The sequence below is a fragment of the Tiliqua scincoides genome, chromosome 5, assembly GCF_035046505.1.
Source record: "Tiliqua scincoides isolate rTilSci1 chromosome 5, rTilSci1.hap2, whole genome shotgun sequence".
NCBI classification, from domain to species: Eukaryota; Metazoa; Chordata; class Lepidosauria; order Squamata; family Scincidae; genus Tiliqua; species Tiliqua scincoides.
The window spans coordinates 123,713,330-123,740,956 of NC_089825.1; the positions used below are offsets into that span (position 1 = coordinate 123,713,330).

Here is a 27,627-nt window from a genome sequence, read left to right on the forward strand (position 1 = left end):
GAGCTGAAAATCAATGAAGATTATCCAGGACCTTTATTTATTACCAATCTAGTTTTGTTCCCCATGAAACTGAATGTTAAAGCCTTTATTTTTAAACTCACCCTACCACAGGTTTCTCCCCCTCCCCAAAGAAAGGAACATTAAATCCTGTTCAGCTCTTATTTTTTTTAATTTTGAAATTGTTCAAATGTTGACAGTCTTCCATGTGATAAATTAATGCTGTTTTGAACAAGGGCCCAATCCTATCCAACTTCCCAGTGCCAATGAAGCAGCAATATAGCCCTGATGTAAGGGAACAAACATTCCCTTAACTTGAGAAGGTCTCCATGATTGTCCCCCACTGCAGAATGCAGTGTGCCCCATTGGCACAGCTGCATCAGTACTGGAATATTGGATAGGATTGGGCCCTGCCTCTTATTACAGGGCAGAAAAATTCAGCAGAAGATAATATATCCTGAAAACTAAGAAAGAGATGCACCTCAGGATATTTTTATTAAAATATATATCAACATATCTTGAGTTTTAACACTCCTTGAAATTGCATATTTTATAAATAACACACACCCCAGTGTCAAGCATGGAAGAAGGAGCATAAAGCAGAGTTTTCTTCCATGTTCTCTTTTTAGATCCTAGAAAGATTTAGAGGAAGGGTCTTAAGTCATTTCTGCTCAAAGTTGCATATATGCAACAGGGATAAAATGTGTACTCCTGTTGGCTGGGCAGAAATATAGATTAACTTGGTAAACAATGAAAAAGTAAAGTATAAAAACAAGTGGGAAAGAGCCCCAGTTTGGCAAAAAGTGACTGCAAGCATCATTTTAGGCATGCTGACATCAGGAAAAAATAAAGGTCCTGGTATTTGCTTGCTGAATGTCCTTCTGCTGTAGGGTCACACACAAATTTTGAATGTCTAACCAAAAATTACAGTCCTGTGACACCTTTGTGCAAAAAGTGGTTTGTTATCTTTCTTCTATAGGCTGACATAGTTACCCCTCTGGAAGCTGATAATGAAAATTGTTTCCGAGTCACAGAGCAGCAAGCAAGGCCTAATTATTTCCTGGTGATTGGGGAAAGATTTGGGGCCTGGTAAAGAGATCAAAACCTGTGTATCACTTCAGTGAAGGACTGGCAGCTAAAGCACTATACCCTAAAACAGTGGTTCTCAAACGTTTAGCATCGGGACCCACTTTATAGAATGAGAATCTGTCAGGATGCACTGGAAGTTATGTCATGACCGGAAGTGACATCATCAAGCAGGAACATTTTTAACAAACCTTGGCTGGAATCCTTACACTTACCCAGGAGTAAGCCCCATTGACTCTCATTGTTAAAAGCATATGTATAGCAGCCTGTTAAAAGTACAGATCTGTAACATTTTCCCAAATGCAGTCACATGCCAGTTTAATATATTAAAAATAAAATATTGAAATGAATGGAGACCCACTGAAATTGGCTTACAACCCATCTAGTGGGTCCCACCCACAGTTTGAGAAACACAGCCCTAAAACAATCTGAATGCAGAAAGAGGAGATCTCTTGGCACCATCATTTTTGGGGATATTCTCCTCCATGCCTCCCACCATTCACATGTATTAGTTGTCTTGGCCACCACCAAAGCATTCTATCCTGCTGTGTACCTTCAAACTTGTGTTTGCAACCAGGATGACAAAAACTCTTTTTCCTTCTTCAGAGATGGTGATATTTTCAGGATAATTTTTATTTCCATTTCTACATAGTGCTGGAACTGACCCTGGAATGCAAACATCTGAGAGTTGGTTTGAGCCGGGTCCTGCTCTACAATTTGTTTTGAGTTGTAGGATTCTTGCTAAACTGTAGGACTCTGCTAAACTCAGTAGTGAGGGAAGGAACAAAGCACAGAGAGTTGTTGCTCGGAGACATGTGCTGAGTTCCTTCCCCCACCACTGAGTAACCACAACCAATTCATAAACACTGGAAATTAAAGCACAGGATTTTGGGCTTGCAGGGCAAGAATGTCCAGGCAGACTTCAGTTCCAGATCCCTCTCCTTTTAGGGATCAATCACTGCAGAAGGCATAGATTGATCTTTCTTCACCACTGTGAGATTGAACCCTTTGTCATACGAAGACATTTCTAGGACAGCCCACTCACATTCCTTTTCAAAAATATTAAAAATCCACAGTCCCTTCTAGTCTACAATCCCTTTAGTCATCTGGCTCCTCTTTGATCTGTAGAGACAAGATTGGCAGTTCTTCTCTCACTTCCACATGTACGTCATCCAACACCTCCTTTTTCACCCATGAGAGTGACCCCATTCCCTCAGATGGCATACTGTTCTCCCACTTATCCTCCGGCTCCTCTTTTACCTCAGCATCCCATGTCCCTGGGGGGAGCACCAGGACCTCACCGTCTTCTTCTTCCATTTCTTTCTCTGGATCATCACTGTCTTCTTGGAGCTGGACAAAAGGGTCTTTGTAAACCCTGGTGTCTATTGGTTCATTGCCTGAATCAGGAAGTGAGGAGCTCTTAGTGTGAGTCCTCAAGTGTTTAGCAAGAGCGGCCCGTTGGCTATAGGTTTTGTTGCACTGGATACAGGCATAAGGTTTCTCACGGGTGTGAATCCTCTGATGCTGGACCAGTGTTGAGCTCTGCTTGAACCCTTTGCCACACTCATCACAACAAAAGGGGCGTTCACCTGTATGGGTGAGGTGGTGACGCTTGAGGGCTGACATGCCACTAAAACTCTTCCCACACTCTCCACAGCTGTACGGGGACTCTCCAGTGTGAGTTCGGAGATGCTGGGTCAATGCCGAACTTTGGCTAAACCCTTTCCCACACTCCTGACATTTGTATGGCCTCTCACCTGTGTGAAGCCGCCGGTGAGTTGTAAGCACTGACTTCTGGCTGAAACTACGCCCACAGTCTGGACACAGGTAGGGTGTTTCTCCGGTGTGTATCCGCCGGTGCTGTGTCAAGGCAGAACTGGCAATGAAGCTTTTTGGGCAGTCTGGACACTGGTAGGGCTTCTCTCCCGTATGTGACCTCTGGTGTTGAAGAAGGGAATAGCGCTTAGTGAAGGATTTACCACAGGCTATGCACAGGTTGGGTGGGCCCTCTTCAGAATGGGTGCGAACATGTTCATTGTAGAGGGCCCGGCGCATGAACCGCTCCCCACACTCACCACAGGCAAACGGACGCTCCCCTGTGTGAATGCGTTGGTGCTCTGCTAAAGTGGTACTCCGACAGAAATTCTTGCCACAGTCATCACAGTGGTGAAGGTTCCTGCTACTTGAACATTCAGCACTAACAGCTCCAATTTTTTCACCATCACTATCACCCTGATGGGAAAGCAGATGCTCCACCAGGGAGGCAATCTCACCAAAACGTTTCCAGCACTCAGTACATTTGTACGGCTTCTCTCCTGTATGGCTGTTGAGGTGCCAGACCAAGTGGGCCTTGGTGCTGTAGGCGGCCCCACAGAATTCACATTGGTATGGTCTCACACCGTCATGGGTACGCTGGTGGCGGGTCAAGTTGCTCTTCAGCCGGAAATTCTTTCCGCATTCCTGACATTTGTAAGGCTTCTCACCTGTATGAATACTTTGATGGCTGGCCAATGTGGACTGGGCAGAAAAGCAGCGCCCACAGTCTGAGCACTGATATGGCTTCTCACCTGTGTGTGTCCGCTGGTGGGCGAACAGCTCACATGTCTTGACAAAGCTCTTTCCACAAGTGCCACAGATTACCCGGCCCACTCGCCGGTGTTTTGTTAGTGGGGCTGCTAAACTTCCCTGAGTTTTTATCACTGATACAAACTGACCATCTTTTCCCCTTTTGTTAGCAGGTTTCTCTCCTGGTTCAGCTGCCTCTGCCTTTTCCCCAGTTCCTAATAGGAAGAAGAAAATCACATTAATTCTTCTGCTATCACCTCCCTACTTCTGGAAAGCTCTACCCCAAGCCTGAACAAGCTCTCCTCCCTACCAGGAAAGCCACTCCTCAGTTGCTATCTCTTTTACAAAGTCCATTTTGAACTATCATAGCTTTACCTTTTCTGCACTCTCTCCTGCCACTTAATTTAAACCTCTTCTTTTCTTTGTTCTGTCTGCATTGAACATGGAGATTACAACTGTTTTGCCCAGTGCATCCACAAAAAGCCCATTTGCGCTACAATCAAGTTCCTTCATCATTCTATTTCAGTCTCCAGCCTAAGGAATATATATGTAATTTATGTAATTCATTACCACAAGATGTGACAATAGCCACTAGATTATTCTGAACACGCATACTCATGGAGGGAGGGTCTATCAATGGCAACTAGAATTTCTGTGCAAAAATACTGTACCTTTGATTTGCCAACACTGGGGACAAATAAAAAAGGATGGCCATTTTCACATGCCCTGCTTGCAAACTTCTCAGGGCCATCTGGCTGGCCACTGTCAGTGACAAGCTAGATGGATCTTTCCTGTGATTTAGTATGACATTTCTCTTGAAATGCAGGAATTGGGTAACAAGTCATGGTGCTAGTGCTGGGATTCTTCTGCATTAATATGACCATCCCACAAGGACTCATTCTTGCCACAGTCATCGCAATGGAAGTGGTGAAGCTTGAATTGCATCTATGGTCTCTGTCTTATCTTCCCCATCTTTCTTCTTACCCTATTACAATCTCCTACCTACATTATGCAGCTTGTACTGCATAATGTACTAGTATTCTAGTACTTCCAGCCACTTCAGAAAGGACTTGTGTTTATGTTAAGAGCAGACCTCAGCTGGCCAACAGGACATTGGACAAGTCATGACGTAACCAATGAGTTGAGCCATCAAATATTCATAGTCTCTAGTTTGCTTGAACTGCTCTTTGCCTCCTCTTCAGTAAATATATTTGATAACCAAAAAAGGAAGACACTTTTCCTCTAGTCATAGGCCTAATAGCTAATCTCTGTTTCCTTCTCTGTACACCCTGCCATGTCTTTTCCCCTTTCCTCATGGTGTTCTCTTTTAGATTTGGAAGCACAGCTTGCTCCTTTTGATATCACTATGGTACAGCACCTACTTCCAGAGTGGGCAGCTGTCTGAGTCTGACACAGCAAAAACAAAAAAGAATCTTGTGGTATCTTAAAGACTAACCAATTTATTTCAGCACAAGCTTTTGTGGACTACAGTCCATGTCATCAGATATATAAAATGAAATACTCAATGGGTCAGTTACTGAGACACTTTATAAATAATAAAGATTATTATTATTTCGTATAAAGGTTATTTAAACCTTACCCTACCCTATTTCCTATTAGCTTTTCCTACCAATTGGTTCCTCCTTTCACTATTCTCCCATTGTGGGATTAAAAAAAAAATCAATATATTGTGTATACTACCTATAAATTTGAATCTGTGTTCCAAAAGCTGTTTGGAACATAACTGTGGCTGCAATCCTAACCGCACTTTCCTAAGAGTAAGTCTCAGTGAACAAAATAGGACTTACTTCTGGGTAGACCCGGTTAGGATTGTGCCCAGGCGCAAATAATTTATGGTAGATAGGTAGTCCTATTGACTTTACTACCCCTTCTACACATCCTCACTTTTTCCCATTTTACTTACAGCACAAGCCTATACATGTTTACACGGATTTAAGTTCTACTGTGTTCAGTGGGGCTTACTGTCAAGTAAGTGTGTACAGGACTGCAGTCTTAGTGGGCTGGGAGCCACTCTCTCATTCCCCACACCTGCAAGGCTATTCTTGTCCTCAGAGCCTTCTTTGTGCTGCTCCTCCACTTGATCCGTCTCAGACATTGCAAGAGGTTCGCAGATAAGAAATGCCCTGCTTTAAAAAAATGGAGATAGAGTAGCGTATTAGGTTTCAAGATAATATATTTTCAGTTATATTACCTATTTTAGTCCATCACCTTAGTCCAAGCAGCGAAGGAAATACTCTGGGTTCTGTGCCAGTGACACATGATTACAATCACATTTTCAAGCTTGTCTCTGGGACCAGGAAGGTTAGAAAATTAGACTTTTTTAAAAAATAAAGAGCCGATAAGACTACAACAAAATCATGGAACATGAGCCACCATCACCATTCTCAGTCTATATTAAATATATTAATTGAATTAATATATTTAGATTTTTAATTAATTAAATATATTTAATTAAATATATTCAAATGTGTTTAATCTATTTTTATCCTTCTTTTCTATAAAACCATAGAGCAGCTAACAGTTCAAAGCAGCTAACAGCATATTTGAAATATATTAGAAAACATCACAACTTAAAAAGAAGTCATACAATGCCATATTCAGCTGCATCAAAATAAATTGGTTAAAAATCTAGATACAGCAATCAAAAAGCCTACAGCAAATGTCTGCTGAAACAAGTGCATCCTAAGCACACATGAGAAGGGAAGAACCCTGACAGATCTCACCCTGGGAGGATGTTTCACAGTTCTGGTGCCACCACAGGAAAGGCCCCATTCTGCCCATTTGTCTGTCTTATCTTTAATGAGGACAGGATATAGAGTAGGGTCTCTAGAGCTGACCCTGAGGCTCAGGCAGGTTCATAAGGGAAGTGGTAGCTCTTCAGGTATTCTGGTCCCAGGCCACTGAGGGCTTTACAGGCTAGTGCCAACACTTTAAATTGAACCCCTGCTAATTGGGTAAGAGGCACTTTTTCAAGTGGGTGCTCCTTTTTTTAGCAGGGGGAGAGTAACTGGCCCACCTCCCCCCAGCAGTGTCTGTTCTAGTGGCTGTCTGCTGGTATTAATTTGCTTCTTTTTAGATTGTGAGCCCTTTTGGGACAGGGAGCCATTTAGTTATTTGATTTTTCTCTGTAAACCGCTTTGTGAACTTTTAGTTGAAAAGCGGTATATAAATACTGTTAATAATAATAATAACTCTTGAAATTTAATTTTAAGACCCCTGTTCTTTGCACACCTAAAGGCAGCCCTACCTGTGATGAGGAGATTGGAACATGGGATACCAACCAGTTGGGTGTCCTTAAAAGCAACAAAATGCTCACCTGGAGAGGAGAGTCTGTGAATTCTGCTCTTCAGTGTGTGTCTCTGTAGTAACACCCCCTGCTCTCTCTGTAGTTTTCCACGTTGTGCATCAACTGAAGGGGCCAGGCTATAATGGACTCTGAAACAATAACACCAGTGCCTCACCCACCTTGCTCAGTTCCCATCAATCCAGATGAAGAAAATCCCCAGTTAGGATCAGGCTCAACATTTGTTTATGGACTAAGGAACTAGTCTCAAGGTGAAACCACATCTCTCTCTCTCTCTTAAGAAACAAGCTCCCTCATGTATTGAAAATTGATGGATGCAGACTGCCTATGCATCAGAGGGGCTATAGCTTTAGCTCAGTAACTGAACATCACCTTTGCATGGTCTCAGATCTAATCCCCTGCAGCCTCTCCAGGCAGGACTAGGAAAGATCCCTGCCTTGAAACCCTGAAGGGCTGCAGCCTGTCAGTGTCTCAACTACTGAGCTAGATGGACCAAGCATGTGACTCAGTATAAGGCAGACAAAACATCCCAATCCTAACTAAATTCCTGTGTAGCAATGCAGCAGTGCATCCCAGGGGAATTTTGGCTGCTGGAGGTCTCTTCTACACTATAGCTGGCACAAGTCTGAGGTGATCCATGTTGGCGGATCGGGCCCAAGAAGGGGGATAGGCAAGTGCCAACACCACTGATCCTGCTCTCCTCCCAGTATGAACTGGCTACCCCCATTGCTGCCTCCCCCTGCCCTGTTCCACCCCCTCCCTGACCCTCCCCTGCACCAGATTTATCTGTTTCTGCTGGTGTCTCTGTGGCGACCAACACCATTGGCCACCAACATGCTTTCCCACTGATGCTTCCAGTGGAGCACAAGCTCCGCAGTGCTACAAGACCAGGATTGGGTCATATGGTAGCTTCATATGTTCATTCATGGTGACACAAGTACAACTCCACATACACAGCAAAAAGACCCAGGTATTGAGACTGGATCAACAGGACTCCTTAAAAAAAAATACACTTGATCTGCCTTTATTTAGCATTCAGTCTGCAAGCATCTCAGCAGATCTTGGAAATATTTTTGCCCTTTTGAATGTTACTTTTTCCTAATTGATTCTTTAAACAGGAAGCAGGGAAATTGGCATAGGTTGTGGTGAGGAGGGGAGAAATGGTGGGAGACAGAATTTCCTATCATGCTAAAATGGTCAGATGTGAGTCTGATACACAGGAGCTCTTGAAATGCTGGTTACCACATCCCATGTGACACATCACATTTTGACCATTGCCCTTCAATCCTCTCAACACCTTCAGACTTGTGGCAAAGAGAGAGGTATTTCCTGCCATGATTTCTATCCCATTAGTAGATCCAGAAGGATCCCCAAGGTGGCTTGGATACTGTACAGTACAATTGCTTTGGGGATGATTTAGTTCTGCTTTGAAATGGCAGTCCCTATCCCCTAAGCGCCCAATCCTCATTACATCATCTTTGCTGCCCCCATCTCTTTTCATCCCATCTCTCCTGATTGCTGATCAGGACAGTCAGTTAAGTGGCTGCAGGCTCCTCACTCCCCCCCCTCCAGACTGGAAGCCTTTTTAGCATCTGAGGCAGGGAAGGAGGGGTCAGGGGCAACAGCTGAGCTGTGCCTCAAGTGAGCTGCTCAGCAAAGGTAGTTGGATGTTGGTGATTCAGCCACCAAGTCAGTCTGGCTATTCATCTCAAATAATGGCAAGGGGTAGTTATGTTCTTTCACCAAGTACTGTTCAGCTATGCCGACCAGCATGAAACAGGATCACAGGAAAAGTGTGTGAGGAATTTCCTGGGAAATCTCTTGCTGTCATGCAGCTGTTTAAAGGCCCACGAGCCATATCAGAAAGAGAGGCTGGAAACTGTCACCGCAGCAATCTGCAGTGATCCTAGCTGGCCTGCAGATTTTCACTGCCCTGTCCCCAGCACCCTGCATTTCAACTCAGACCTGCTAATATGGTATCTCAGCTCTGCTGATGTCGCACTCGCTGCTCATGGCAGAGAAGCCTGGTTACAAAAAGCAAACAGCTCACCACCAGATGCTGCCTGGACAATTCCCCCACTCTGCTGTCCTAATGCTGAGCCACTTTGCTTTGCTGTGCACTGGGGCTCCTGGGGAGTGGGTGGGAGTGGGGGAAACACAACACAGGAAGGCCCCTTGGCTGTCACCATCCCCCTTGCAGCTGCTTCCGAGTCCCCTCTAGCATATAAAGATCTCACTGGTATTAACTCCTAAGAGTGGCCAATATTTTGTAACCCCATTACTTGTACTCAATCGCCATTGAATATGGTTCACTATAGATGTGTTCTTTGTTGCATAATTTCTAAGATCATGAATTGCAATGAATTTTTTGGTTAAAAAAAAAAAAATCATTTTGGATGTAAGGACTGGAAAATCCAGCAAGTCCTTTCACAAGTTTGCATTGATTTCACTTATGGGTTATGTACTTGAGAGAGAATTCTCTCTCTCTCTCTCTCTCTCTCCCCCCCCCCCCAATCTAGAAGTTGGAAAACATTTATTCATTATTCCATCTTTTCTCCAAAAAGCTTAAGGTGACATGCACGGTCTAACAATGAGGGCATTAGGTTGGAAGATGGTGACTGGTTCAAGATCACCCAATGAACTTGTTCCAGGACACTTTGTTATCTTTCCATCAAACTGCATAGCTGGGCAGAGATTTGAACCTGTGTCTCCCCTGTCTATCTGGTACTCTCTCCATTTCACTCCACTGTGCAGCCTTTTGGGGGGTGGGAGGAGAATACTCTCTAGCTCACTTTGGGAAACTTCTGGAAATTGAAGAGAGTGCTGAAAGAAAGAAAGAAAGAAAGAAAGCAAGCAAGCAAGCAAGCAAGCAAGCGCTCTCTCCTGTTTCATTCACTATTCAACCTGCCTTTAAATTGGAAGGAAGAGTCAAAGGAAGACAAATAAAGCAAGAGATGTCTTTATTTTTCAAGATAAATGCCAGGACATGAATATAAAGACACTTGAAATATATATATCACAAGAGACTGATTTTGGGGAAATTGGTTGTAGACTCCTGCAAGCCAAAGGACAGAATGGCAGAAATGCCCCTCTTTCCTGCACACATTAATAAGAGTGAGTATGAATCATTGGGCAAGGAATGTCAGTCCAGCTGTAAACTGCCTGCCCTCAACCTCTCTACTCAAAATCTAGGGAGCAAAAGTTAGGATTGACACCATTTTTTCCTAACAGAGGAAAAACAGTGTTCTTTTCACAGCCTTTTGTACAAGCAGAAATTCTACTGAGGCAGCTTTTTCTGGTATGGAGGTACAGTAGTGGGATGCTGGAATTTATTTTATTATGATTGTAATCTCATCCTTCCTTTACGCTCAGGGCAGCACACACTGTTCCCCAATCCTTTCTATCGGCACAACAATCCTGTGAGGTAGGTTAGGTTGAGAGAGAAAATGAGGGTCATCCAGTGAGCTTTATGGCTGAGTAGGGATCTCAACCTAGTTTTGCCTCTTAAAGTCTGACACTCTTATCCAGTGGTTTCATGTTTTTCAGCAGGCAGCTCTGTTGGCCTGCTGGGCCATAGGATGAGGCTTCCCGTTAGGTCTACAGTTCTATACACTGTATAGGGCAGTGGTTTTTTTGCAAGGATTCTGCTGCTCCTGTGGCTTGTTTCCATGGCTCGCTGGAGAACCACAGTTTGAGAACTACTGGATAAGAGTCTTATCCATTACACTACATTGGTTCTCAGATTTCAGCTTTGAGTGAAATTGGTCCTTCTGCTGTTTTACTCTTTTAATCATTACTCTGTTATTTTTATTGTTGGTGTGGTCTAGGTCAGAGGTTGGCTATCTTTAAAGGGGCTGGACGTTCATTGGTGACATCATCACCTCACCACTGAACTTCTGAGTTGCACTGAGAGCACTTGGAAGCAGCCTGCATGGAGCTCTGCTTGGGAGGTAAAACCTCCTACCCAGTTTGCCATGTGCCAGATGAGGAATGACAGAGCTGCCTGCCTGGGCTCACTGCTCTTCCATTCCTCATCTGGCATGTGGCAATTTGGGTGGGGGACCACCTCTCCAGCTGAGCTCCACATAGGTCTGACTTTGGCTGGTGGGCCGGATCCATAGGTTGCCAACCCTTGCTCTAGATGGCTAGGATTAAAGAATCTTGAGCAGGACAAAATACCCACAACCCTAGCTAATGTTTCCCAGATGGTGCCTGTGTTTATTAATTTATTTGCATTTTTATTCCACCCTTCCTCCAAGGAACTCCCTTTCAATTTTTGTCTTCACAACTATACACAAGGGTAGACTAGGCAGAGTGACAGTGACTGACTCAAGATCAGTCAGTGAGATTTGTGACCAAGCAGGATTTGAACTCTGGCCTTTCCAGTTCAAGTCTGAGCACTCTATTCACTTTATTCCCCCCTCCCCCTTGCCCACTTTGGGAAACTGCAAGAAAGATGAACAGAATGCTTGTTTCTGGGGGAAAAAAAAAACACTTTTACATGGGGAAGGCTTTCAATCTGCTCTTACTTTACATCACTGTGTTTCTATCATTCCAGGTCCTCTTTAATCTGGAGGTCCAAATTGGCATCCCACATCTCTGAGGGAAGGACCATCACATTGTGCTTTTCCTCTTCCAGGTCTCGTAGCTGGACAAAAGGGTCCTTATAAATTCTCACTCCACTGGGCAAGATCATGGGGTCAGCGCTGCGTTTGTCCCTATGTGTCTGCTGGTGCTGCATCAAGGTAGCACCCTGGCTGAAGCAGCGGCTGCACTGTTGGCAGGTGTAACGTTCCCCACTGTGGACTCTCTGGTGTTGGGTGAGCATGGAGCCTTGGCTGAAGCCCTTCCGGCACTCAGCACAGATATAAGGCTTCTCCCCTGTGTGAAAGCATAAGTGCTGTGTCAGGGTTGTGAAGCGTTTTCCACACTGGCAGCAGTGGTAGAGTCTTTCGCTGGTGTGAATCCTCTCATGGCGCTTCAAAGCAAAGAGGTCACTGAATTTCTTCTTGCAGCCGGAGCATGCATAAGGTGTTTCCTCAGTGTAGAGTCTCTGGTGTGTAATGAGGGCAGAACACTGGCGGAAGCATTTCCCACACTCAAGACACTTGTAAGGCTTCTCACCTGTGTGGGTTCTCTGATGTCTAGAAGACAAATTGAGGAATAAATCACTCTAGCAGACGATTGTTTGACAAAAATATCCCTCCACAGCACCCAACAGAGCAATTAAATTACTCATAATTATTACAGAAATCTATATCTAAAATTTAGTATAAGAATTGGGGGGCGGAGGGAAATAGCAAGAGACCCAAGATATTCTCTTACCCCCCCCAATCCTTGGCCATGAATGTCAAGGAACAAGACCCCTCCCTCAACCAGCCTGCATCACTTATATTCTTTCCTGTCCAGCAACAGGGTGAAATTTGTAAAAAAAAATCTTCTCCCCCTTTATCTTCCTGGGGCTCAGGAGAGCACGAAGGAAGGAGACCATGAGAAAGCATCCCAGACAGGAAGCAGCCCTGTTTGCTATGTCATTTTCTCATGTACACACCTATGGTAACAGTTACCAACCTTTCCTATGCCTCACAGAACTGTTGCTGAACCTGGGAACTCTACAAGCTCATAGACCAAGTGACCAAGTGAGTGACCAAGGCCGGATTCACACATGCAGCAGAATGAGGGGGTAGAAATTTGAGGTGGTGGAGCAGAACGTACCTTTTCAGACTGCAGGTGAGGAAGGCCACTTTTGAGCACTCAGCTACATTAAATAAGAAAAGTCCCTGACAAATCTTGCACACTAGGGAGAAAGGGGTCCCCAACCTTGTAGAGCCTGTGGGCATTTAGGACATTTCTAGGAGGACTCCCAGGATGTGATGGGGGCAGCCAAACTGAAAAGAAGAAATAATCTTCCTTTTCTGTTCCTTGCTTTGACTCCAAATTTTAAAAGGGAATTAGACATGTTAATGGACAAGGAGAGGTCTATTAGTCTATGATGGCTAAATGTAGCCCCCATGGTCAGACTCCGTCTATCTTGGGATACCAGAAGCCAAGAACAGCAGGGGACAATGACTGCCATTTTGTCCTGCTTGTAGGGCTTCCCAGAGGCATCTGGTTGGCCACTGCGGGAAGCTGGACCAAATGAACCTTTGGGCTGAACCAGCAGGACTCTTCTAAGGTTAATAGATTAAGAGTACAGTCCTAACCAGATCTACTCAGAAGTAAGTCCTATTGTGTTCAGTGGGACTTACTCCCAGGAAAGTGAGGTTAGGATTGTAGCCTTAGGCCACAATCCTAACCAATTTTCCAGCACTGACATACGGGCAATGCAACTCCTAGACAAGGGAACAAACATTGCCCTACCTTGAGGAGGCCTCCATGACTGCCCCCCAACTGAAGGATGCAGCACATACCCCACTGGCACAGCTATGCCGGTGCTGGAAAGTTGGTTAGGATTGACCCTAAACGTCAGTGATAATATTAGAACTCATTCTAATGCCACACCATTGCTTTTTCAAATGTTTCATGCTCCCAGGAATCAGGATGTGTTCTGCTACCCCCGTAGCATGACTTGACATGTTTATTCAAAAGCAAGTCCCTCTGAGTTCAATCCAGTTCATTTTCAAGGAAGTGTAAGCAGCATTATAGTGATGCAGTATGAGCCTAAGAATGTGCACTTAGAAGGCACACTAATGGATAATCTGTTGCAGCAAAAATAACCAAGTGTCTTGGAGAAAACAAAACAGGAAACTTATTGGGGCAGAGGATTTTGTTCTCCTCCTTCCTGTGCCATATGCAGATGCCAGCCAACCGCCAGCCATCTACTTGTCTTCTCTCTCCCCCGCACTTGCCTCTCCTCCTCCTGTTGGTGACTGCTGCTGCCAAGATTTCTCTCTCTCACAGCTCTGTCCTCCATTGCCACTTCCTTGCCTACCCTCTGCCTGCCTGCTCAACATCGTTTCCTTTGAATTGGCTGGAATCGCTGAGGCAGTGCCTCAGTTACTCCTTCTGTGCTCAGCACTTGTGCAAAAAAAGGAAGTGTGATTGAACAGAAAGAGACGCTAAGCCCACCACTCTTCCCTGCTCTTTGCATTCCTCTAGTCAGTGGGCAGACAAAATGAAGTTATGGCAATGGCTGCCACCTCTTCAAAGGAAGCCATGTTTTTCAAGCTGATAGAACAGAGTAGGTAGGGTAGATGCAAGGATGGCGGGGGACACTGGATGACCTGAGACAGCTGGGTGACCAGGTTACACCTGTGAACATCACAGTAGGAGCTGCAGTTCTAGTCCATCCTGCTCCCTTTTGTGCTAGTTTCTACATAGTGAGTTTTTCCGCATAGAAGAGCATTCAAAAATGTGATCACCCACCCATTGTCTGAAGTGATACAATCCATTCTACTACCTCATTCTACTGCGTATGTAAACCAGGCCTTATGAAGTCCTGACCTATACAAATCACACTGTGGTGGCCCCATCCCATTCCCACCAATAATGCATTGTGTCTGCCTGCAGCAACAAACATGGAACACAGGAAGAGTTTCTCCCCATGAACCCAACCCTGGAACATTCCAGGGTGGCAATCACAAGAAGGGTGGAAACTAGGGCTTTATGAGCACATCATTGTTGGGCACACACCAAGTGCAGCACAATCCCAGGGGTCCTCCATGCACACCCACACAGTTTTAGCATGCCTGAAGAGAGCTTATGTCTTAGTGTGACTTGCCTCAAAAGATTAGTGTGAGTAGTGATGATACCACCATTGGCATAGTGGTAAATTTTGAAGTGCAGGTGCTAGTCATAACACACACCCCTAGAGCTACATGCTCAGGAGTTAGAAGTAGGTAAATTTGCATAGGATTGCATCCTTTGCACCCTCAGACAACTCTTCGGAGAGACAACAGACACTCATATGCATCTAGGCAAATTTCTCAGTTTGTCTCCATCTGAGCCTGGTGCTTCTTCTCAGCTCAGATTCTTTGACAAAAGTTTTGAGGGCAATAATTGAGCACTCCTGCTGTTGAAGGGGAGGGGAGACTTCAATTATGCTCCTAGTGAGTATAAAATGAAGGGGGAAGAATCTTGTACTGTATATTGCTCTATGCTACTTGGAGGAAGGGTGTGCTTGAGATTTGAACAATAACAATGCTACCTATTCAGCTGGCCCAACAATTCTCACCACCTCCATCAGTCATGTAGGCCAGCAAGGAATTAGATACATAGAGGCAGCACACCTGTTCTCAGGTAAAATCTCCATACAGACATCATCTTAGAAAGGGGTGTGCCTATCCCATACCTGGTAGCAGGTGAGAACTGAGACTTTCAGGATGTTTATCCCCTGCCTTTTTAAAAAAGCAAATAATCCACCCCAACTTTCTAGCTTCGTATCAATATTTAGATTTTATACCCCTCAGGGTGGGGGTCCATCTTTTCATTTTTAGGATGATATACACCAAAAACATTAGACAATAAATAATGACTACAGGTTGAGTATCCCTTATCTGAAATCCTTGGAATCAGAACTGTTTCAGATTTTGGAATATTTGCATATACATAATGAAGCATCTTGGGGACTGGACCCAAGTCTAAACACAAAATTCATTTATGTTTCATATGCACCTTATACACCTAGCCTGAAGGTATTTTATACATTTTTTAAAGATAATTGTGTGCATGAAAGAAAGTTTGTGTACATTGAACTACCAGAAAGCAAAGGTGTTACTATCTCAGCCACCCATGTGGACAATCTGTGGTTGTTTGGCATCACCATCATTCCTGATTCTGAATTTATATGCTACTGATAAGCAATCATTTTCTTACACTTAGGGTGCAATCCTAACCCCTTATTTCAGTGCTTTCCAGCACTGACCTAAGGGCAATGCAGCTCTCAGGTAAGGGAGCAAACATTCCCTTACTTTGAGGAGGCCTCCATGAGTGACACCCAACTGCAGGATGCAGCACATGTCCCATTGGCACCGCTATGCCAGTACTGGAAAGCACTGACACAAGGGGTTAGCAATGCACTCTTAGGGTGCAATCCGAACCAATTTTTCAGCACTGGCATAGCTGTGCCAGTGGGGCATGTGCTGCATCCTTCAGTTGGAGGGCAGTCACGGAGGCCTCCTCAAGGTAAGGTAAAGTTTGTTCCTTTACTTCGGAGCTGCATTGCCCTTGCTGCTGGAAATTTGGTTAGAAGCCCTTATTTACACAAGTACAAATAGTAAAAAATATGACATACCATTAATACAGTACCTTAATACAGAATTTATGCCAAAAATAGTAGCATAGATACATAGCGTTTCAGATTTTGGAGTATTTTGGATTTGGGGATAAGGGATATTCAACCTGTTTTACATAAATAATAGTGGTGGCCTTTTGGCTGTGAGAAGGTTGATGAGGAATGGGGCAGTGTCTGGTGAGATCAAAAGTCATACCTAGAATTGAGTAAGGCTTACAGTAGGTGCAGTACACTGTTTAGCTGTTGGCCCATGTCCTGTAGTTTAGGGAAGTAGGTTAACTACACAAAATATAAGGACATAAGAACAGCCCTGCTGGATCAGGCCATATGCCCATCTAGTCCAGCTTCCTGTATCTTACAGTGGCCCACCAAATGCCCCAGGGAGCACACCAGATAACAAGAGACCTCATCCTGGTGCCCTCCCTTGCATCTGGCATTCTGAAGTAGCCCATTTCTAAAATCAGGAGGTTACACATACACATCATGTCTTGTAACCTGTAATGGATTTTTCCTCCAGAAATTTGTCCAATCCCCTTTTAAAGGCATCTAGGCTGGATACCATCACCACATCCTGTGGCAAGGAGTTCCACAGACCAACCACATGCTGAGTAAAAATACGCAGCCCTATGCAAACTTGCTTGAATTGGCACAATTTATTTAGGTTACCTTAGTGCAGAATTTTTATTTTGTTAGTTTTAAAACAGAGCATACACAGTGCAGCCCTTAGAAAGGTCCCTAACCCAGAGTGTCTGAGGAAGATAGTGATTCTTTGCAAAGCGTAGAAGCTTAATTGAGGTAGAGAGGAAAACAAAGTTTTCCTGGGGTGCTACAGTTCTCCCTCCTCACAAAGCTGAAGACAAGCCTCCACTGCACATTTGAACACATAGAGGTTTTCTGTGCACACTAGTAAATACAACTTAAATTTAAGAGCCACGGATTAGTTCTGGCTGCCTCTACAAATACTTTCACTGTCAGATGTTCAGTGGCGTAGCTAATGAAAGTGTAGCCTGGTGCCAAGGGCAAAATGATGCTCTGGAAGTTACATCACAAATAGTGTCATAGTCAAGGCACCTGCTACCTGGGGTCAAATAAGATTTTGTAGCCCCCCCATTACAAAATCAAATTTAATTTATTCAGTAAATAAATAAAATGTTTTCTGGTTAATTGGCCATAGCTTTTGATAGAATACAGGTACTCTAATGCAGTTTGCTTCACTGCATTCAGCATTAAATTACCTTTGTAATGATATATCACATGATGGAATTATTCATACATACTAAGGTTTTCAGTTCTGGCCAAGAGTGTCAAGCTCAGCTTGTTGCCTGGTGCAACTGCCACCCCCTGCACCCCCTTAGCTACACCACTGCAGATGCTGTTTCAAGTATGCGGTTTGGCTTGCTCTGGACAGGCGCAAACCATCTCCCAAGTTTCAAGGCAGAGAAGTGAAAATGTCCCCTTTCTGATGTTTTCTTGTAATCAGGCTGTCTCCAAACATTCTTTCTAGGTGTCATGGAAGTACCATATGGACACACTCGTCAGTGAATGAAGCAATGAGGCCCAAGAGTCTTTATATATATACACACACACACACAAACACATTTTTTTTGCTTACTTGGTCAAACCAAAACAAAAGGCCACCATCTTTCTTGGATTCAATTCCACAGTACTATATACATTCTCTTTGTATCTTTCCCCGATGGCGAGGAAGCTGGCCAAACAAATCCACCCTTGGAGCTGCATTTCCACTATCCCACTGGTATCCTGATGTCCTCATCTCCATTACTAGTGATCCACTGCTTTTCCCCATGCAGATCAGACAAAGAGAGCAGGAGGACTTCTCCTTGTTGGCAAGGTGGGAGTGTGAGAACAAAAATCTGGGAAACAAGGGGGGGAGGGAGCCAAGAATATCTTTCTAACACCCTCTTGAGGCACCAGCTTCAACTCGTACCCTCCTAGAGCTCCCACTCCATCCTCCAATATTAGTTATTCCTTTCCTATACAGCAAAAGTGAGAGTTTGACTTTGGAGATGAGCCGAGAGCCCTACAGGAGCCGCTTCCAAGAGCAGCTCCGCCCATCTCAAGTGCATCCTTTCACAGATGGATGAGAGCACAGGCCTTGCTGTACACCTGACCCTGATCTCAGTCTGTACCCTGGCCTGTGACTGATTTGGCCACTCTCTCTCCACCTGCTGTGGTGCGGGGGAGGGTGTATAGGATCCAGTCCCACTTCTAGAGGGCTGCCAGGTCCTGCTGCTCAGGCCCACCGCTGTCCGGCTATGTCCAGCACCTGCTACCGCACTCAGTACAACTATAGGGCCCCTCTCCCAGTGCTGACTCTTCTCGGTTCTGCTCCTGAGGGCTAGACTCCAGGTGGAACCCTTTTCCACACTGACTGCAGATGAGAAGCCGGTCACCATCTTCCCCCTCAGAATCATTGTTGCCATTGGAGACAGTGGGGTTGGCACACAGGGCATCGTGACTGGCCATGCAAGGGCTGCTGGCATTAGCACTATCATCATCGGCACAATCAAGGCTGAGGTGGCAGGTCTTGACACTGGCATCGTCATGCATGGCACTGATGTCACCAAGGTCATGACCCAGGCTGACCCCACGTGTGTTGGCGTGAGTGCGGCGGTGGCGAATGATGTGAGAGCTTAGCCGAAAGCTCTTACCACACTCTGTGCAGACGTACGGTTTTTCCCCTGTGTGCACCCGCCAGTGGTCCACCAGGTTGGAGTGGTGGGTGAACCTCTTGCCACATTCAGCACAACCATATGGTTTCTCGCCAGTATGGGTGCGCCGGTGGTTGGCCAAAGTGGAACTCCCCGAGAAGCGCTTGCCACATTCTTGGCATTGGTATGGCTTCTCCCCAGTGTGGGTCCGCTGGTGACGGGTAAGGCAGGAGCTCCCAGTGAAGCGTTTGCCACAGACACTGCATTGGTAAGGAGTGACGCCCGTGTGGCCCCGACGATGCAAGTTATAGTTGGAGCTTTGGGAAAAGGCCTTGCCACAGAGCTCACACCGGTAGGGCCTCTCTCCGGTGTGGAAGCGCCGGTGTTGGAGGAGGTTGGAGCTGGCTGTAAAGGCTTTGCCACAGTCTCCACAGACATAGGGACGCTCTCCGGTATGCGTCCTCTGGTGCTTGGTAAGAGCTGAGCTCTGGTTGAAGCTGCGACCACAATCATTGCAACGGTAAGGCTTCTCGCCTGTGTGGATGATCTGGTGCTTGGCCAAGTTTGAGCGGCGGCTGAAACTCTTTCCACAAATGCCACAAGTGTTAGGGTGTGATGAGGAGGAGGGCGACTGCCAGGATGGAAGTGGAAGAGAAAAAAATTAAGCAAAACTTAGGCAGCATTCAAATGCTTCTGTAAGGACTGTCTGTCCTTCAGGACAGCAGGTCTTACTTCTGAACTCTGTTCCCTCCCCCCAATCAGTGGCGTCACTAGGGTTCGCGTCACCCGGTGTGGTATGCCAGCGCGTTACCCCCCCCATGCAGTGGGTGGGGCAACACCTCAGGTGGTAGGCGTGGTGATGTACCATCGCTCCGCCCCCACTGGTTTTTTGGCTGTACCTTTTGATAGAACAAAGATAGAACACATTCTGCATGAAATTACGCATTGATTGATCTATAACATGATGGTATTATTCTTCCAAATTATGATTTTAGTGATTTTGGTCACTAGTGGTGTCACACACATCCCAAAGGTGTCAACTTACTAACACCTTATTGCAGCAGTTCTCAAACTTTTAGCACTGGGACTCACTTTTCAGAATGACAATCTGTGCAAGTCCCACCAGAAGTGATGTCATGGTGGAAGTGACATCATCAGGCAAATTAAAATAAATAAGTATAAATAATTAAAGTAAACCAAATAATTAAATAAGCAGAATCCAGCCCTGTTCCACCAAGTGAATTTCCTCTGCAGCCTGCCTGCAATAACACACCCCTCCAAAATCAGTAAGGTTTTCAGACCTACCCAGTGCCCAGTTCAATTTAAGATTGAACAGTGATCTGATTAACAGTGATCTGTTTAAACCAGATCACTGGCAGGATCCACCTGGCTTTGCAAGTCTCAAAAAAGTTCACCTTATAAGCTGAAGCCTCTGTTTTGATCCTTTTTAGTGTGGGGGGGGAGGCTGCCTTCTGGAGCACTTGTTGGCTCCAGGTGCATAGGATCGGGACCATTCTGGTAGCCTTGCACTCTCCTTCACCTAATTTTCCACACCAGCCAAGGCATGTTTGCTTACTCACGAGTAAATTCAACCGTGAGGCTTAGTTTTGCTTTCCATAGGGCTCAATACATTCATCTGCTTGGAGGGAGGGACTTCCTTTTCAGGTGTTTTTGGGGGCTGCATTCATTGGATCAGGACCCTTCTAGTATTGTTGGATTCCTCTCAGCCTGCCCTTTCTGACAGACTAAGGCAAGTTCGCCTACTCGTGAGTAAATGCGCAATACGGCTCACTTTCACTTTCCATAGGGATCCATGCATTTTTTTGTTCTCCAGTTTTTTGACCATAACTTTTGACAGAAAGGAAATATTTCACTCTGGGGTTTTGCATTGCATTCTGCTCGAAAGTCCGCATCCAATGGTATATAATATGATGGGGTTAATCCTAAGTACCGTGATTTTAGCGTGTCACCCCCCAGTGCACATCACCTGGTGCGGACCGCACCCCCCGCACCCCTCTAGTGACGCCACTGCCCCCAATCCCAAACTGGTGGTGACTCAGGGCTGTGCATGTACACTGTCTCCACACCAGCAACCATTAGCACCACATTAGGATGAAGGGAAGCTCCACACTTCAAAGTACTGTGGAGTAATTCAGATGAGGTGTAAGCAGATGGACTTGGTGGGATTTTCAGGAGGTGGGCTATAAATGTCTAGATAAATAAAGATGAATCCAGAGACAGCCATTTTGTCACCAAGGCTAAAAAAAAAACTAACCCCAAGATGGAGCCTTAAATAGTAACAGAGCCCCTATGTTCCCAGGGATGACAGAGACAGCACCATAGAACCAGAACCATAGAACGTCCTGCCCCCCTTCCAGTCTCTGTCACAATTTTCTTCCCAAGTTCCCCAACTTTGATTCCTTACTACTCACTGAGCTCCCATCTATTGGGATGGTGACTTTCTGCACCTCAAATTCTTGGGCCTTCTGCTCCTCCAACTCCATCTCCTCTTTCTCTTCCTCAGGCAAGGAGTCCTGAAAGATCACAGAATTGAACTGGCATGTATTTAGAAGAGACAAAGGGCGCAATCCTAACCCCTTATGTCAGTGCTTTAAAGCACAGGCATAGCACCCAAAGACATCTTTGGCAAGAAGCTAGTCCTTTTGTCCACCCAATCAAACTTTGTCTTTCTGACTTCCTCCTCTCCACTCACCGATTTCCCATCAGATGAAACCCTCCGCACTTCCACCTCAAACTCCAGATCTTCTTCCTCATTTTTTTCCTTCTTCACTCTCCTTCTAATGACCAGCCCTCCCCTGCTGCTGTCTTCCTGCACTGACATCCCGTCTGGGAAGGCAGAAGAATCTGGCTGGAAAAGGAAGGCAAAAGCATTCACATGGCTCTTGAGAAAAGAGAAGAGAACCCTGAAGAGAAGGGTTAAACTTCAAGTGATGAAGCAGGCCTCCCCACTCTATCCAGGAGCTCTGGAACTGCCACCCAAAGGAGGGCTATCAGGCTCTTTTCCTACCAGCTTCCAGAACATTGAGGTTACAAAAACAGTCCAGCCTAAGAGAACAGAACTAGGAGGGAAAGGACCTAGGAAGGGCCAATTCCCAACCCATTAAGAGCCCCATTTAGGCTAATCCAAGCAGTCCATTCAGGAGCCTGCAGAGTAGGTCACGCCCATCAGCAGCCATTTGCCTTCCTGAGCTTTTGTAAACTCACCTGGGAAGGCCAGCCCCCTTTCAATCAGGAAGGAAGGAGGGGGGAGGAGCCAGCCAGGAGTATAAAGCTAGGCAGGCCATCGCGTGAGGCTCTCTGCAGACGCGTGTGGCCTCTGGGAACCAAGTGCCAGGTAAGGCACAAGAGTTTAGCATCTGGGCGAGTTCAGCAGCAGGGCGAGGAGGCCAGGGCCCCATACACTGCCCTTCCTCTTCCCTAGAGAAAAGGGCTGCTATCCAGTGTACGGTTTTTAAAAGGACCCCTAAATAAAACAACAACAACAACAACAACAACAAAAAAGCTATGCAGTCAGACAGCCAGCAGCAGGGTGGGGGCTATCCAGTGTTCTGCATCGAGTGCCACATGTATGATTATATGCCTCTGGGGCATAAGTCATGGGTGTGTCCTCGGTGCAAGGAGCTCCAGGCTCTCAGGGAACGCGTCCGCTCCCTTGAAGCCTTGGTGGCCGACCTGGAGAAGCACAGGCAGCCAGAGGAGGACCGTGGGGAGACTTCTGGGGACGACCAGGCTTCGTCCCAACCTCAGGCGTGCAGCTCCTCGGCTGCCCGGGTGGGAAGTCTCGGGACTGGAGGACGTCATCCTGGAGAGGAGGGAAACAATCCCCTAGGGGGGATCCCTTCTCCAGGGGATGGGCCCGTATCCGAGCGCACTCGGGATACTCCTCGGCGGGAGGGGGGTCGGGGGCTTCTTGTAGTGGGGGATTCGATTATTAGAAACATAGAGAGGGGGGTTTGCGACGGATGTGAGGACCGCATGGTGACTTGCCTGCCTGGTGCGAAGGTTGCGGACATCACTTCTCGTCTAGACAGGCTAGTAGACAGTGCTGGGGGAGAGGTAGCGGCTGTGGTGCATGTCGGCACCAACGACGTGGGCAAGTGTAGCTGGGAGGTCCTGGAGGCCAAATTTAGGCTTTTAGGCAGGAAGCTGAAAGCCAGGACCTCAAAGGTAGCGTTCTCTGAAGTGCTACCTGTTCCACGCGCAGGGCCAGCTAGGCAGGCGGAGATCAGGGGTCTCAATGCGTGGATGAGACGGTGGTGTAGGGAGGAGGGGTTTAGATTCGTTAGGCACTGGGGAACGTTTTGGGACAAGCGGGGCCTGTACAAGAGGGACGGGCTCCATTTGAACCAGAATGGAACCAGACTGCTGGCGCATAACATTAAAAAGGTGGCAGAGCAGCTTTTAAACTGATCCCTGGGGGAAGGCCGACAGGAGCCGAGGGGCATCCGGTTCGGGACTCCTCATCCCTATGGGATGAGGATGGGGAGGTTAGAGAACAACAAGACAAAGGCAGGGTAGGAGAAGAAATTGGGAAAGGTAGGGAGATGGGATGTGATAGACAGTTTGGCACAATGAGAGGATGCGGGGACAAAGGAGCGAATAAGCAGCCCATCCTGGGGCATTCCGTGTATAAATGCTTTTATGCGAATGCCCGAAGTCTACGAGCAAAGGTGGGAGAACTGGAATGTCTGGTAACAAGGGAAAACATTGACATAGTGGGCATAACGGAAACCTGGTGGAATGCGGAGAATCAGTGGGATACCGCAATCCCGGGCTATAAACTCTACAGGAGGGACAGGCAGGGGCGTGTTGGAGGTGGGGTGGCCCTTTATGTTAAGGAAGGGATAGAATCCAGCAAAGTAGAGATTGAAGGTGGGTCCGACTCCACCGTAGAATCTCTGTGGGTTAAATTACCAGGCTTGAGCAGCGATGTAATACTGGGGGTGTGCTATCGTCCTCCAGACCAGAAATCTGATGGGGACCTTGAAATGAGGAAACAGATCAGGGAGGTGACAAGGAAGGACAGGGTTGTAATCATGGGGGACTTCAATTATCCTCATATTGACTGGGTCAATTTGTGTTCTGATCACGATAAGGAAACCGGATTTCTTGACGTGCTAAATGACTGTGGCTTAGATCAGCTAGTCACGGAGCCCACCAGAGGACAGGTGACTCTGGATTTAATTTTGTGCGGTATGCAGGACCTGGTTAGAGATGTAAACGTTACTGAGCCATTGGGGAACAGTGATCATGCTGCGATCCGTTTTGACGTGCACGTTGGGGGAAGAATACCGGGCAAATCTCTAACAAAAACCCTTGACTTCCGACAGGCGGACTTCCCTCAAATGAGGAGGCTGGTTAGGAGGAGGTTGAAAGGGAGGGTAAAAAGAGTCCAATCTCTCCAGAGTGCATGGAGGCTGCTTAAAACAACAGTAATAGAGGCCCAGCAGAGGTGTATACCGCAAAGAAAGAAGGGTTCCACTAAATCCAGGAGAGTGCCCGCATGGCTAACCAGCCAAGTTAGAGAGGCTGTGAAGGGCAAGGAAGCTTCCTTCCGTAAATGGAAGTCTTGCCCTAATGAAGAGAATAAAAAGGAACATAAACTGTGGCAAAAGAAATGTAAGAAGGTGATAGGGGAGGCCAAGCGAGACTATGAGGAACGCATGGCCAGCAACATTAAGGGGAATAATAAAAGCTTCTTCAAATATGTTAGAAGCAGGAAACCCGCCAGAGAAGCGGTTGGCCCTCTGGATGGTGAGGGAGGGAAAGGGGAGATAAAAGGAGACTTAGAGATGGCAGAGAAATTAAATGAGTTCTTTGCATCTGTCTTCACGGCAGAAGACCTCGGGCAGATACCGCTGCCCGAACGGCCCCTCCTAACCGAGGAGTTAAGTCAGATAGAGGTTAAAAGAGAAGATGTTTCAGACCTCATTGATAAATTAAAGATCAATAAGTCACCGGGCCCTGATGGCATACACCCAAGGGTTATTAAGGAATTGAAGAATGAAGTTGCTGATCTCTTGACTAAGGTATGCAACTTGTCCCTCAAAACGGCCATGGTGCCAGAAGATTGGAGGATAGCAAATGTCACGCCTATTTTTAAAAAGGGAAAGAGGGGGGACCCGGGAAACTATAGGCCGGTCAGCCTAACATCTATACCGGGTAAGATGGTGGAATGCCTCATCAAAGATAGGATCTCAAAACACATAGACGAACAGGCCTTGCTGAGGGAGAGTCAGCATGGCTTCTGTAAGGGTAAGTCTTGCCTCACAAACCTTATAGAATTCTTTGAAAAGGTCAACAGGCATGTGGATGTGGGAGAACCCGTGGACATTATATATCTGGACTTTCAGAAGGCGTTTGACACGGTCCCTCACCAAAGGCTACTGAAAAAACTCCACAGTCAGGGAATTAGAGGACAGGTCCTCTCGTGGATTGAGAACTGGTTGGAGGCCAGGAAGCAGAGAGTGGGTGTCAATGGGCAATTTTCACAATGGAGAGAGGTGAAAAGCGGTGTGCCCCAAGGATCTGTCCTGGGACCGGTGCTTTTCAACCTCTTCATAAATGACCTGGAGACAGGGTTGAGCAGTGAAGTGGCTAAGTTTGCAGATGACACCAAACTTTTCCGAGTGGTAAAGACCAGAAGTGATTGTGAGGAGCTCCAGAAGGATCTCTCCAGACTGGCAGAATGGGCAGCAAAATGGCAGATGCGCTTCAATGTCGGTAAGTGTAAAGTCATGCACATTGGGGCAAAAAAATCAAAATTTTAGATATAGGCTGATGGGTTCTGAGCTGTCTGTGACAGATCAGGAGAGAGATCTTGGGGTGGTGGTGGACAGGTCGATGAAAGTGTCGACCCAATGTGCGGCAGCAGTGAAGAAGGCCAATTCTATGCTTGGGATCATTAGGAAGGGTATTGAGAACAAAACGGTTAGTATTATAATGCCGTTGTACAAATCTATGGTAAGGCCACACCTGGAGTATTGTGTCCAGTTCTGGTCGCCGCATCTCAAAAAAGACATAGTGGAAATGGAAAAGGTGCAAAAGAGAGCGACTAAGATGATTACTGGGCTGGGGCACCTTCCTTATGAGGAAAGGCTACGGCGTTTGGGCCTCTTCAGCCTAGAAAAGAGGTGCCTGAGGGGGTACATGATTGAGACATACAAAATTATGCAGGGGATGGACAGAGTGGACAGAGAGATGCTTTACACTCTCACATAACACCAGAACCAGGGGGCATCCACTAAAATTGAGTGTTGGGAGAGAGAGGACAAAATAAAATATTTCTTTACTCAGTGTGTGGTTGGTCTGTGGAACTCCTTGCCACAGGATGTGGCAACAGCATCTGGCCTGGACGCCTTTAAAAGGGGATTGGACATGTTTCTGGAGGAAAAATCCATTACGGGTTACAAGCCATGATGTGTATGCGCAACCTCCTGATTTTAGGAATGGGTTAATTCAGAATGCCAGATGTAGGGGAGAGCACCAGGATGAGGTCTCTTGTTATCTGGTGTGCTCCCTGGGGCATTTGGTGGGCCGCTGTGAGATACAGGAAGCTGGACTAGATGGGCCTATGGCCTGATCCAGTGGGGCTGTTCTTATGTTCTTATGTAACATTAAGACGACCTTTTTATTTCAAAAGACTGAATTGACCTTTTGTTTTAGTTGTCCGGCCCTGTGGTTTAACGTCTGTTTGCTGGAGTGTAATTTAACACAATTTGTATTGTTATATTGTTTTTGTTGTAACTTAGTTGTTTCAACAAATATATTTAAATTTTATTCTTTTATTTATGCCACTTTTGGACTCTTTAGAAAACACATACGCATACAGAGAGAGAGAGCGCTTGTATAGGACATAAGGACTTATAATTCAGAGAGCACGCTACCATATGCAAAATAATTAGGAATACTAGGAACATTATTAGTAGAAGCCAGAATTAACAGACCCTCAGAACTGTGAGCAACAGTGCAACCCTGTACCTTTAAAAATGGTTCCAACTACATTTTTACATTACAGGAGGTGCTTTTAAACTTGTCTTCTCCTGTAGCTGAGCTAAAGTTAAACAGCTGCCCTGTAGACTGGACAAGGTGCGTTCAAGACCTGCCTCCACCTCTTCTTTTGGCTCTGCCATGGGTGTTTCTGGACAGTCATGCAAGAAGTTAGTTGGGCCTTGGTTGTGCTGCTCCCGTGTGACTCCTGCTGACTGGGCTTGAACTTGGGCCTTTGCAAAAGGCTCTTTGTGGTGAGCAATCAGCATTATTATTTGCCTGACTGTAGTTGGGACTCCCTTTGTGGCTTGTCCCTGTTTCTCCCCTGGCAAAAAAATTAAATAAAATAAAAATAGATGAATTCCAAATGATGGTTTCCCTCCAGAAGGAGACTTATATATTTAGTCTATATAATTCTCTCAGGAGAGGGCAGTCGTTTTTTCCTCTCTTGATCTGTTGCAGTTAAAAAAGTATTTCTTGGCAGTGTGTGCGTGTAGTTCAAGGAAATGTGAACTCTGAAAATGCTGCAATTCCTAGATGCATCTGCTTTCACCCCCTTGCTGCCTGTGGCATAGGAGCTCCTGAAATATGAAGCACTGGGGCAACTTTGAGTCAGGTGAACTATAGGTGTGGTGTGTCAATGTCATGGGAGGCAGCTTCCCATCACTGCGCATTGATTGGTTCCTTCCATGCCCTGCCCATGTGGGAGGCATTGTCAGTCTGCTGGCATTGTCACCCTA

General features: G+C 46.0%; 1 protein-coding gene across 1 annotated transcript in view; it reads right to left on the bottom strand.

Moving 5' to 3' along the window:
• Nucleotides 1-1,660: 1,660 nt before the first annotated feature.
• LOC136653480 (zinc finger protein 721-like) overlaps nucleotides 1,661-27,627 on the bottom strand; it is a 29,546-nt gene continuing 3,579 nt past the window's right edge. The window contains exons 5-12 of the mRNA XM_066630377.1: nucleotides 21,591-21,746; nucleotides 21,310-21,411; nucleotides 18,493-19,508; nucleotides 11,569-12,117; nucleotides 9,766-9,796; nucleotides 6,986-7,071; nucleotides 5,632-5,792; nucleotides 1,661-3,863 (exon numbers count right to left, since the gene is read on the bottom strand). Of these exons, the coding sequence (XP_066486474.1) occupies nucleotides 2,182-3,863; nucleotides 5,632-5,792; nucleotides 6,986-7,071; nucleotides 9,766-9,796; nucleotides 11,569-12,117; nucleotides 18,493-19,508; nucleotides 21,310-21,411; nucleotides 21,591-21,746 (3,783 nt within the window). The 3' untranslated portion in view covers nucleotides 1,661-2,181. The remainder of the gene's footprint in view (nucleotides 3,864-5,631; nucleotides 5,793-6,985; nucleotides 7,072-9,765; nucleotides 9,797-11,568; nucleotides 12,118-18,492; nucleotides 19,509-21,309; nucleotides 21,412-21,590; nucleotides 21,747-27,627) is intronic.